At 36.9% G+C, this 13,395-nt stretch overlaps 1 protein-coding gene across 4 annotated transcripts in view; it reads right to left on the bottom strand.

Annotated features, from left to right (window-relative positions):
- The window catches only part of usp6nl (USP6 N-terminal like), an 86,222-nt gene that overhangs the window by 44,694 nt on the left and 28,133 nt on the right, over window positions 1–13,395 (bottom strand). For 3 of the 4 annotated variants that reach the window (XM_012960036.3, XM_031899048.1, XM_031899050.1), the window contains exons 2-3: window positions 8,185–8,258; window positions 7,095–7,177 (exon numbers count right to left, since the gene is read on the bottom strand). In XM_012960036.3, the coding sequence (XP_012815490.1) occupies window positions 7,095–7,177; window positions 8,185–8,258 (157 nt within the window). Of the gene's footprint in view, window positions 1–7,094; window positions 7,178–8,184; window positions 8,262–13,395 lie in introns of all 4 variants that reach the window. The other variant, XM_031899049.1, reaches the window with a different exon arrangement.

Genomic DNA, 13,395 nt, shown 5'->3' with positions numbered 1-13,395 from the left:
AATCGTCAAACTTAGGAAAGCTTTATGGCTTGGTACTGTGGAGTAGAAAGACATGGGTACCCATTTTAGATTCGGGGGAATGTGTACTTTCCAAAAATATATGACTTTCTGGGGTGAATGTACTTTTTACTAGCTTTATCCCACATATAATGATGTAAATGTGTTGATTTTGCAGAAGCTGAAATGACAGAAATGATAGATCATATGGGGGTATGTTCTCATTGGGTCCCCTACATGCCACATACTTAGGTAAACCTATACATATTGGGCATCAAACTGTTCAGTGGGCCCCTGGCGTTCATATTTAGGGTGTTTTATCTTGGTACCTAATGCTATGTGGGAGATAAGATGCTGGAAACTGGAAGCTTTGAGTGGATTTTTGGAAATGTTATCAAAATTGCCAACTTTAGGAAAGCTTTGCGGCTTGGTACTGTGGAGTAGAAAGACATGGGTACCCATTTTAGATTCGGGGGAATGTGTACTTTCCAAAAATATATGGCTTTCTGGGGTGAATGTACTTTTTACTAGTTTTATCCCACATCTAATGATATAAATGTTGATTTTGCAGAAGCTGAAATAACAGAAATGACAGTACATATGGGGGTATGTTCACATTGAGGCCCCTACATGCCACATACTTAGCTAAACCTATACATATTGGGCATCAAACTGTTCAGTGGACCCCTGGTGTTCATATTTGGGGTGTTTTATTTGGTTACTTTATGACCTTTAGGAGTTAAGATACTATAGACTGGAAGCTTTGAAGCGATTTTAAAAAAATTTCACAAATTTTGATAAAAACCAATAACTTTAGGAAAGCATTGCGACTTGATAGTTTGGAGTAGACAAACAGTTGTGCCTATTCTGGATTCCCCAGAATCTCTTCTTTCTAAAAATGTAAAATTTTCTGGGATAAACTTTCTGTTAGTGGAATTTTTGGCCTTGAAATCTAAAGTATGCAGCTTTCTGGAGCAGTGCTTTGGAAATTTGGTAGTGTACTGCTGGGAGTTTTTGACCTATACAAGTGAGAAATCTCCATAAAACTATATATATTTGGTATTGGCACGTTCAGGAGACATGGGACTTTCCAAATCAGTTGTAATTTCATGCATAAACTAATTTTTGTTTCTGGTGCATGTGTTTATATTATGGAAAATATGATTTTTTTTCATTTTTTAGACATTTAGAAGACTATATCTTGTTACAGAATTGGAATTACACAAAAATTCTACCATATTTTAAAAGCTTAGGTTGTCCTGAAAAAAACAATATATAGTTTTCCTGGGTAAACTAAAAGTCCCCCCAAGGAAAGGCCCCTAAAGTGAAACAGTGCAAAATGTTCAAAAACTGTCTGGCAGTAGAAGTTCCGCTTTGTCCAAAACGGCTGGCAGTGAAAGGGTTAAGTTGTATTCTTTTACTGCCAGATAATGCATCAAGACTGCATGTCTGAAAAAACATTACATACATTTGGCACTTATTGTAAATTAACTAACCTATATATACACACACACACGTATACGTAGAAAACACATGCACAGGGATGAAGAAGCAGGCAATGTGACTGCTGAGGGTCCCAAGAGGTATAGTGGACCCTTTGGGGCACTAATTAATAAGCAGTCTCAGTACGTTAATTATATTTCTTATTTCTGAATTTTAGAAGGGCTTTAATATATTTGCCATTGAGAACAAGGAAATAACTAATTTCATTTACAATCAAATAGTCTATAAATAAAATATAATCCAAATTATAATGAGTGCAAACATTTCATGCGAGCTTCAGACCAAACAGCAAAACAGAGATATTAGAGAGCTCTCTAAACATACAAACACTATGTTAAACCACACATGGTATTTTAGAAACCATTGCTCAGTAAGGCTTAAGCCACACTCAGAGAGCAAGTAGTAGCAATTATCCTATCAGAGCAAACAGCGAACACTTTTTTTTTCTGCCCGGTTACAATAAGCTTCTAATAAATTTCTCAGACTAACGTACCAGATCATTCAGCAAAGTAATGAAATCTTCATTTACATTGGGATGGTCAATCTGCAGCCCTCCAACTGTTGAATTATTAGCTTTGAGTGCTACGGACTTAAATTGATAGGGCACTACAGATACTGATTATCTAATTTAAACTTGTTTGTTGCTTGTATGCTGTATATGTAGTACAGAATATTGCAATACCAGTGATTTTGGAAAATGGTGCAAGTAATAAAAGCCAAGATGCACATTTACAGAATGCACAGACTGGGTCTGTTTCCATTTTTTCTGCATGGATATCTGTTCATGTTGGTAAAGACCCACAGGGCAGACTAAAAATCAATGAGCACTTTCATTGCTGAGCAGTTGAAAACATTAAAATCCAGCAGACATTCAAAGCAGGTTAAAATGCCCATGTTTATATATACTAAGGTAATAACGATAATGCTACAAAAATGACAGCTCTACCTACCCCAACATAATATGTTTGAGCATTTTTCTGTCTACTAAAGTGCACCATTGCTTTCTTTTTTAAAAAAAATAGCCATAAATAAACACATATGATGAAAAGAAACTTGCCCATACATAGAATGTATGTTAGTAAAAGTAAAAAATATTACATCAGGTAAATGCAAATGTATTTTGGCACCCATCAGAACAAACCCAGCACAAAAACAATGGACTATATTCAGGCATCTAATCTAAAATCTGTCTATAAAACAATGGACTACAACAAACTAACTGATCAATAAAACCAACCTTATGTCACTCTAGCACTGCAAATATATAAAGCTGGTAGGCTTTAAGGGCTCTGGTACACTGGGAGATTAGTCGCCCGCGGCAAAACTCCCTGCTCGGGGGCGACTAACCTCCCCGAGTTGCCTTCCCCCTGCCATCCCACCGGCGAACATGTAAGTCGCCGGCGGGATGGCAGACGCGGCGGGGCGATTTCGGGAAATTGCCGAAAAAGCCTCGCGAGTCTTTTTCGGCGATTTGCGCGAAATCGCGCCGCCGCGTCTGCCATCCCGACTTACATGATTTTTGTTTTATACTTTTTATTTCTAAATTGCACTGTTTACACAGCAAATAATTCACGCTACAAATTTTAAATTCTATTCTTAAAGGACAAGGAAAGGTTCTTATAAATTAACACTTAAGGGCATATTCATGAAAACACGAATTCGAATCCCGAATGGGACAAATTCAGATTGGATACGAAAATTTCTGAAGATCGCAAATATCACGAAAATGCCTATGAAAAAATCGTATTAGTAAGGATAATATCGTATTGGCAATGCAAAATTTTCGTACCGAACGACTGTAAACAGCGGGAAAACCTTTCCAACTATGATCCTTCCGTGCATGATTTTGGAAGCCTCCCATAGGAATCAATGGCACTGTGCAGCTCCAACCTGGCCCAAGGAAAGTCACGATAACGAAGCTTGAATGAATCTGAAACTTTCGTACTTGGCAGGACAATACGATTTTGTCGCACAAATTTTGTCGCAAAGTACGAAAAAGTTGCTGAAAATACGCTCGGAGCATTCGTTGATTAGTAAATGTCCCCCTTAGTCTAGAGGCATTGGTACTTTATTGGTATTGAGTACTTTAGTACTCACTATATAGCTTGATTTCCAGATCCCTGCTGTCTTGTGTCTGATATGGCACTGGCAGCCTACAGCACTCTAGACTCCTGTGACATCACAGAATCTCTCTCCCTCTTCCTGTGGGCTGCCAGTGGCAGCCTTAAGTCGCAGTGCCTTGTATTTTGCTCTTGTGCGAATGTGTATAATGTGCTCAGCCTTCCCTGCTGTGTCTATGCATGCTCCCTTAGTAACGCTCCCTAAACACCTCCAGCCAATGAGAAGCAGAACTGCCATTGCCATGGCAATGTGTCCACAACTGATTTGTTCATTCCTTCTGTGCTACCTAGGCTCAGGGGGGAAGAGAATGCTGCACATGCTCAGTATAGAAGGTGAGGGAAAGGAAATGGGCAAACCTTTTTAAAGATGGCAGCGCCATTCACAGAAATGAGTATGCAGCATGCAGTAAGTGTAACTCTGTAAATCTTTCATTAGGCAAGCCAAAAATATAGCATTTTTACTTAACAATAGCAGTACTATTAAATAGTGTGCTTAATAGAATTTGACTTTCATTCTCCTTGCATCATTCTCAGTGCAGCGCGGCATTTTTTTGGCCATGCCCATTTTTATGACCACACCCCCTAAGTACCACTCCCATTTGACTACATTTGGCAGGTTATTTAAAGTTTTAACACATTTCTGGGGTTTTTGGGGTCCTGTTTTATGTGTTATTACAGTTTTGCTGAAAAGGTGAAATTGCCCTTTAAGCTGCAAGTCTCAGTTCCCCCAAGAGACCTGTTTAGCTTATTAGTTACAATTGTATCTTTTTACCTTTCTGAGTTCTCTGCCAAAAGCCCACTTATTTAATTACAAGTGAGAAACAATGTTTCTAAGTGCAGGTGATGTTCATTAAGATTTCTGGGCTCTCTGCCAAAAGCTACTTTTAATTAAATTTGTATCTTTTTTAGCTTCTTATCAAAGGGAATTGAGGGAATTTTCAGTAAGAATCCAGGACTGCGGGTTGAGCTGTCAAAAGAGGGACTGTTCCGCTACAATCGGGACAGTTAGGAGGTATGCATTCACTTTTGGTCTCAGGTGCTCAAACAGGACATTATTAGGTTACAGAGGGTACAGAGAAGGGCAACTAAGCTGGCAAAGGGTATAGAAAGTCTTGGTTATGAAAAAAGACTGGTTATGAAGAAAGTTAGGATTACACTGGAGAAGAGGTGCTTCAGGGGGATATGATAACTATGTAGAAATATATAAGGAGATCATATAATAATCTCTCTAATACTTTATTTACCAGTAGGTCCTTCCAACTGACACAAGGCCACACATTCTGACTAGAAGAAAGGAGGTTCCGTTTCAATATTCAGAAAGGGTTTTTTTTTTTAAAGTGAGAGCTGTGAAGTTGTGGAATTCCCTACCTGAATCAAGTCAACGTGTTTTCCCATGACAGTATTCATTTAAATTATAGGCTGCAACACTGTTTATCTGACTTGGCGTTTTGGGCGTTTTGTTTTTGTTCCACTCATGCAGACATTCTTTTACCTAATAAGTGAATGCTGATGAAAATGGAGTTTCATAATTGTAGGATTTCTTGATCAGGAATTGGGTTTTTTTTCTGTAATGTAGAACAATTAAGAAGCTCAAAGGGATTGTTTTGCTATGGACTTATGTTAATTAACCACAAGTACACTGTACTACCTCTTTCATTATTATAGAGGAAAAAACCATAAACAGTTTGTTTTAAGAGGACACTATGGGAAATGGTATTACTGTATTTCTAACATTTTTGGAAAATGGGTTTTCATTCCCATATTTTCATTTGTACTGCCACACCTCCTGGAACCCTAAGTAATATACTCAACTACTTAGCTCACTCACACAGAGAATTCAAACAATTTGTTAAATATTTGGGCTAACCTAATTTTGGCATGGGTCTGCAATGTTTTTTTTTTTTTCCTGCAATTTTAAGTCTCTATACAAAATATGTCTGTCTGTGCTTGATACTAAATTATATTTCTGTGCTGTCGGTTTTGGCCTAGCAACCTTAATTAAGGAATGTTTTCAATGTAAGCACTGACAGTGCTGGAAACATACAAATCCCTGCACTGCATGGGGTTAAACCACTACTGCCAAACAGAAGTGCTGTTATATACCATACAGAGGAGCAGTCTGTCTTACTGAGGTTCCACTCATCTGATGATTCAGTTTTCCAAGAAGTTAAATCAACATGCATGATCTTTGTGGTGACTGCATATCTTTATTGTATGAAAAGATGTCTTATTCTAAGTTGTATATTTGTTTAATAAGAACTGTTAAACTGGACATTTTACAGGAAAAAAACAGACTTTTCTAGTATTAAAACACTTGTTCTGCCTCGAACAAACCAATTTAATAAACATACCTATTACCACAGAGAATCAACAATACTTGCTAATAATCTAATGGTGGCCATACACGGGCAGATTTAAGCTGTAGATTCAGGTCTTTCAGACCAATTTGGCAGCTTATCTGTATGTGTATGTGTATGGGGCTCTCTGACAGGCCTCCCCGAATATCAGACTAGGCAGATAGGCCTTTGCAACATGTGTTGAGCGAGCAACCTTATCCTTGTAACACACACAATGTGCTGTTCATTACCTTATCACAGGGCCACAGTGAAAATTATGTCATCTGTGTTTAGTAGGCACAATTCTAAGAAATTGCCAAAGGTTAGCCTTACCTACTTAAAGGGAACCTATGACCCCAGAGGTGCACGCTAATAGGCTCATTAAGAGCACGTGTGTGACATAGCAGGGTGATTTACATTCACCGCTCCTATGTCAGATGCATGTGCATTGTAAGCGAGTAAAACATTTGTGTGTGATTTTTGGGAGTTGTCCAAGGACAATTCGAAAAGACATACAATGAATATAGTTCTTTTCATTAACGAGGCAGGTTTGGCTCAATAAAATCATAATATCTGCTGGTGTATAGTCAATCTGATGATGAAAAATAGAATGAAAGAGGATTAAGTTTCCGATTAGTGTTCTTGCATGCATGGCCAGTCCGAAGTGCAGTCTTTCCTATAAATATTATTTTCAAGATAGCAGATTTTATTTTGGTGATTACTTATACCATACATCTGCCTACATTGCCATCGTTGTGATCCAACTGTTTGGCCTGAGGGACACAGAAAACCCCCAAGGCAAACTGACATTCTGAAAAGGATTCACTTTCCCTTCTATTTTTAAATGCAGTATTTTTATTGTTTAGCAGTCATTTAACTTTTTACATTTTAGGTGGCCCAACTGTTTTCCCAAAACAGCGTAATTCAATTTAAAATGACAAACTAGAAAGCAAATACAGATTTAATAACTAAGAATCAGTATATGGACATCATTGTGGATCAAACAAGTTCAATTTTATTCTAATAAGTTTTATTAAAGAACAGGCAATCAATAGTATACCAGGGAGACAAAAGCAACATTTTTAACCTTTATAAAGCTATCCTCTACACATTTCAGAAATGTAAAATGAATACTCACTGTAAAAATCCAAATCGATCAGTAACTTTATAAAGTAAAAAGTCAGCATCTTCCCAAGGATCAATCTTTGCTCCTTCTCGGCCCTTAAGTGAAAGTATTAAAACTGATCACAATTAAAGCAATTAAAAATTACTCACATTTTGGGGCAGATTTATCAAAATGTGAGTTTTGTGCTTAATACATAAAAACTCACCCAAATTCTATACATTTTTTTATGGGATTTTAAGAAGTGTATTTATCAATGGGTGAATTTTGGAACTCACTTTTTGATAAATATGCTTCTAAAAATCCCATAGAAATGAATAGAAAGTGGGTGAGTTTTTATGTATTAAGCTCTAAACTCACATTTTGATAAATCTGCCCCTATAACTTAGAACTGTCCAATACAACTACCCAGATCTGGCCCTTGTAGTTCAAATACAGAACAGAACTTTAGAAGCAAGCATTCAGGGTTACATCACCCAGCCAATTTTAGTATTGGGAAAGCATTGAGCATAAATAAAATAAATAGAATAAGTTAAGGCAGGCAAACAGACATGTTAAGGTTACACTAAAACACCACAATCATTTTGAATTGTGGGAAATGCGAGCAAGGAAGGAGACAAGAGTCTAGTAGATAGTAAACATATGTTATAAGATCTGAGCAAATGTGAGGGAATTTGAATTTTGAGTAACATTTGCCAATTATTTGTTGCATTAATCAAACACAACAAAATATTGTGCTATGCTTGTTAAGAAGTGAGAGAGAAAACAATCTGCCATTTCATAGTAGAAAGCCATGTCACCCATGGTAAGATAGTAGTAATCCTGGTTTATACCTACAAGACTAGTAAAAAAAAAAAAAAAAAACAGAGGAATGAAGGTTTCAATAGTCGCTATACAGATACATTAAAACTATACATTTTCTTAATGAGTTTGTTTTTTTTTGTTGATGATTCCTAGAGTGGCTCTTTTTTTTTTTAAAGAAAAAGCAATACACAGAACTACATATATACATATACGGCCCAAATCCCAAACCGAATCCAGGATTCGGTACATCCCCAATTGTAAGGTTAAAAAGACACAAAAAATGTCAAAAGAAAAGTCTTACTCGGTCATATTTTGCAACTATTTCAGCTCGTTCCTGAGCAGCTTTAACAGATGCATCCTGGTCTGTTTCTGTATCTGCAAAGAAAAAAAAAAATAAGCATATACTAGAATATGTCAAGTTTCATTGCAGCTATATTCAGATGACAATTGGGTATCAACCATTCCACAGACAGCAATAGAACTAGCATGAAATCTGTTGCAATACAGACATATATGTAGGCAGCCAAATTGAATGCATCACTTTAAGTGCTTAGTAGACCTCTCCGTTGGCCCTAATACTATAAGAGATGTTTTGCCATGGGTGTGCGTTACTTTTTTTTTCGTTGAATCATAAATGGTACTTTCATGAACGAAAATTAGAGAGAAAAAAAACAATTCATCCATTAAGAAATGCAACAGAATGGAATATAATCCATTTTAAATCTCCAGTACTTTTAGGTAACACAACTACTGTTGTCCTCCCCTGATTTCAGTGCGGGAGGGGATGACTGAGATTTAGCACCTCATGTACACAATAAAATAAATTACTCAAAGTTCATTAAACTTTTAAAGCATTAAAAATGTTTTGCTGCAAACAGGCTTTTCTACAGCTAGCATTTGGTATTTGGTTAATAAAGCAATGAATTCCTAAAATTTTTTAAGAGAAAGTGAAAGTAATGAATAGTGATAGCTTATAATTTAAAACTTATTGCAAAAGTGACAGTTTTGATTTTATATCCTATCTCATTGTTAGAGATGTTGGGACATAAATGAGATAAACCAGAATAACAATGACCTTCATTAATACACCCAGTTTATTAGAAGAATTCATTATTTCCCAATAGTGGCTACAAATGTGACTTTTAGTAGAATAGTAGGACTGACAGTCCCAATTTTCTAAAAAGAGGAGAATCAAAGTCAGACCTCAATATAGAGTCTAACTAACTGACTAATCTCATTGAGTGTTTGATTTTGATATATTACTGTAGCAGTAATAAGTTGAGCACAGATACTTCATGGACATTGGTTTTCAGAAGATTTAACTGAGAAGGAATTAAAAGGAAAACTTCTAGACATGTATCAGCTCACTTACCTGACATATAGGCAGAAGGAGTAAATGGCAACAAGATTAAGCCAAATTTTCTTTTTATTGTGGCAGCAGCATTACAGCTCTGCTTCCTCTTGCTAGCAATGGCAGTAAACAGTTTCTGTGTTGTGATATCATAGGAACTAAATTTAGTGGGAAGCATTCAGGGATCCCCAATTGTTTTTTTTTTTTTTACTTGTGAGCCACACTCAGATGGGAAAGTGTTAAGTGTTAGTGAGCTACACAAGCATGAAAAAACTCAGTCAATAAAGACTGTGATTGGCTATTTGCCCCATGTCGACTGCTAGCCTGCAGGAGGCTCTGCTTGGAGTAACACTGTGTCGTCTCTGGGCTTCCAAAACCTGCCTCCAAGCCAAAAATGTAAAAATGGGCACCTACTTTGAGGCCACTGGGAGCAACATCAAATGGGGTGGTGAGCTACATGTTACTCATGAGCCACTGGTGGGGGGATTCACTGTATGTGAAATTAAAACCTGCTGCCACAGTTATCAAGAGGAAGAATAGCTTCATTCTGCCACAAAAAGAAAAGCTCAAAAAACAAGATTGCACCAAGCTAACCATCCATCTCAGTTCCTGACCAATTTGAACTTATAATTGAAGGTTTTCATCAAATCGCCTTGCAATCCTTCTGATTCCAAATTTATGTCAGATACATTTTAAGCCTGCTACATCTGAAGTTACATTAACAAAGTTTATTAAGTTGTACATAGAAGCTGAAGCTAAATACTGTACAGATATTTACCAGTTCCTATATATGAAAACTAGGACAGTCTATTGAGTTTTCTTAAAACCCCACTGATTTTAACGAAATGTTCTTGGATAAATGCAGCAAAATCAGTTTGCCTCAGAACTACCTTGAGAAGCAGGACCCCAAGTGTGAATTGAATGTTTCAGTCTAATTTAGGCTTTCTATATTTAAACTACATCCTTCTCCAGGTCTACATTAAACTAATAGCCATATGTCAAAAATCCAGCCTGTTCCCGAGACTACTTATCAGTCGAATGAAATCTAAATAAGCACCTTTTAGGAACCGTTTAAAGCTAATAATACTGCAAAAAGAATTGTACTGCAAAAAGAACAAAGAAGAAATTAAGGTTCTCTAGAAATAAAAAAATGAAACTGCACAAACTCTTCATGCATTATTATAACTACTGATTTCTATAAATATATGGGTCTTATATTGCCTCTTCTCAACAAGTAAGCCTTCTCACCAAGTAAGCCCCGCTGTGTTGTACAATAGCTTTTCCATAGGAAGTGAGGGGACTGGTGCTGCTTTGAGAAATAGAAAAAGAATACAAAAGGAAATTTTCTTCCCCAAGAACACTTAAAAGGTAAAAGCTCAGTAACAGTGTCTTGTGTTCTGTAAATGCAAGGAAACATTTACGTGCAGAAAAATCATGTTACATTTTTCTAAATACCTACATATACACACAACACAAAAATGCTGAATAATACCACATCTGTAACTAATGATTCAACTGTTTATTTCAAACTAAAAAAAAAGCAAACAGTTTTCTTGCTTATATGTCACCTGGATGCTTCAGGTTGCATTGCCTAAACAAAGGGAAGAAAAAAATATTAAGTTACACTGCCATGCCTCTGCAAGCAAAGCAAAATTATAGGGCTGCATTTGGACCTCTTGCCCAAAGAAGCTTTTAGCAACACAAATCAGCTTTTAAAAATGCTGGTTCTGCAGCACTGATCGCACTTGTGTACAAAAGCTGATTTGGTGACAAAAGCTCAACTCATGGCTCAAAAATGCACCTCTCCACAGAAATACAGAAATATTTTGTGCATTGTGTGCCCTTCCCCATTCAATGAATGTAGAGAGAACTATCTACAAGGAGTCTGAAATAGAGTCGTTTTCTCTACAGTAATGAGCGAGTGTAAGTCAATTCTAGGGACACCTGGACATGTAACAAAAACAGTGGCAATGTGCTCTTGTGTTATTTATTTTCCCAATAGCTCCCCATCTTCTTTTCTGCGGATTCACTGCACATGCTCTGTGCTGTTGCCAGTTACTGAGGTTAGGAACCAACTGACAATATACAGAATATAAATGTCACAATGTAAGGCTGATATACAAATAATTACCACATGGCAGCTCACTAACCAGTGCAATTAGCATAAGAATTTAATAAATCAGCCCTGTAGCATCAGCTTATATTACAGGTCAACCTTATTTTCTGCTTAATAATTTGCAATGATCCCTAAACTTAGCTTCTGTACAACTGCCCAGAGAAACCCGCATGAGTGTTTTGCCGACACTTTCCAAGGTTAAAGGAACAGTAACACCAAAAAATGAAAGTGTTTTAAAGTAATTGCAACATAACGTACTGTTGCCCTGCAATGGTAAAACTGGGGTGTTTGCTTCAGGAACACTACTATAGTTTATATAAATATGCTGCTGTGTAGCCATGGGGGCAGTCATTCAAGCTGGAAAAAGGGAGAAAAGGCACAGGTTACATAGCAGATAACAGATAAGACACCATTGTATTCTACAGAGTTTATCTGTTAGCTGCTATATAACCTGTGCCTTTTTCTCTTTTGAATGGCTGCCCCCATGGCTACACACCAGGGTTTATATAAGCTCTAGTAATGTTTCTGAAGAAAACACACATTTTTTACCAGTCCAGGGCAGCAGTCCATTATAGTTTAATTTCTTTAAAATATATACTTTTTTTGGTGTTACTGTTCCTTTAACCCCCTGTGACTAATTTTAAGACCTGAATCATTGCTGCTATTGAGATGCTGAAACTTATAGTTCTACTTTAATATGTAAGCCATAAAGATCATGACAGAATCCCTTTAAAGAAGGAAAGGCTAATAAAGAGTTAATCTCAAGCTGCAGGCATACCTTCAGTTGTCTCAATAGTGCCCTTAAGTCTCCCCATATTTCACCTGTTCAGAAGATCTGAAGCCAAACAGGAAGAAAAACGCTGAGCTGTGTAAAGAAAGTTCCCATAATGTCTCACTCCTGCACAGACATACAGACCAAGTGAACATGCTCAGTCAGTAAGACTATGGGGCACATTTACTAATCCACGAACGGTTCGAATGCATCCGAATGCATTTTTTTTGTAATGATAGGTATTTTTGCGACTTTTCCGTATATTTTTCGCGACTTTTTCGTCGCAAAAAAAATCGTATTGTTTCGGATTCATTCAAGCTTCAGTATCGTGACTTTCCATGGGCCAGGTTGGAGCTGCAGAGTTCCATTTATTCCTCTGTGAGGCTTCCAAAATCATGCAAAGTCGGAAAGGTTTTTCCGCCGTTTACGATCGTTCAATACGATAAAGTCGCGACGGCGACGAAAAATACTAAAAAGTTGCAACGGCGACGAAAAAGTCGCAAAATTTTAGTTTCCAATCCGAATTTTTGCCATTCGGGATTCGAATTTGTGCTTTGGTAAATCTGCCCCTATGAGTCAGCTTCCTGCTGATTGGTCAGATCCACATTCCTAAGGGGGGGGGAGAGTGAGTTCTTAGCATTCTTGAGTGAGGGGGAAGCAGGAGAGAGCAGAAAGCTAAGAGCTGCGTGTCTGTGGCACAGGAATTACAGACACAACAAATCTTTTTTCAGAGAACTCAGTGCAGCGTTTCTGTGAGTGCTTATGGCTGTATTTACATAGACCTTTCTGATAAAGCTTACTTAGTTTTTACCTTCCTTTCTGCTTTAACAGACCTGAGGGGGGACTGTCTTTCTGTTCTCTGGTCCTCACTTGAACAGTGCAGCAGAAATTAAACAAAAGCTGCTTTTAAATTACAAAAACATGTACATATAAATTAAAAATCATGGATATGTTTTTATTAATACATATATCGGAAGGTTGCTTCAAATTATTTTTTGCTTTATTATTATTTTGATTTAAAAAAAAAATGCTGCTTTTGGAGTAATAAGACAAGGGTATTCATTTGATAGTGTTTTACAATTGAAACATTATTAATGTAAATTTGGAATATCAAATGAAATCATTTGATATTCCAAATTTACATAAATAATAAGCAATTGTAAATAAAAACATGGCAATAAATCAAGGTGTTACTGGAAAGGTAGGCTCAATACTTACACAACGCCAGCAAATCCTGGAAAACACATGAGTTTAGAGTCCAGTAATTTTGTTT

The sequence above is a fragment of the Xenopus tropicalis genome, chromosome 3 (assembly GCF_000004195.4).
Source record: "Xenopus tropicalis strain Nigerian chromosome 3, UCB_Xtro_10.0, whole genome shotgun sequence".
Taxonomy (NCBI): domain Eukaryota; kingdom Metazoa; phylum Chordata; class Amphibia; order Anura; family Pipidae; genus Xenopus; species Xenopus tropicalis.
Note: the sequence above shows the minus strand (reverse complement) of the source record. Positions and strands in the feature narration are given on the sequence as shown.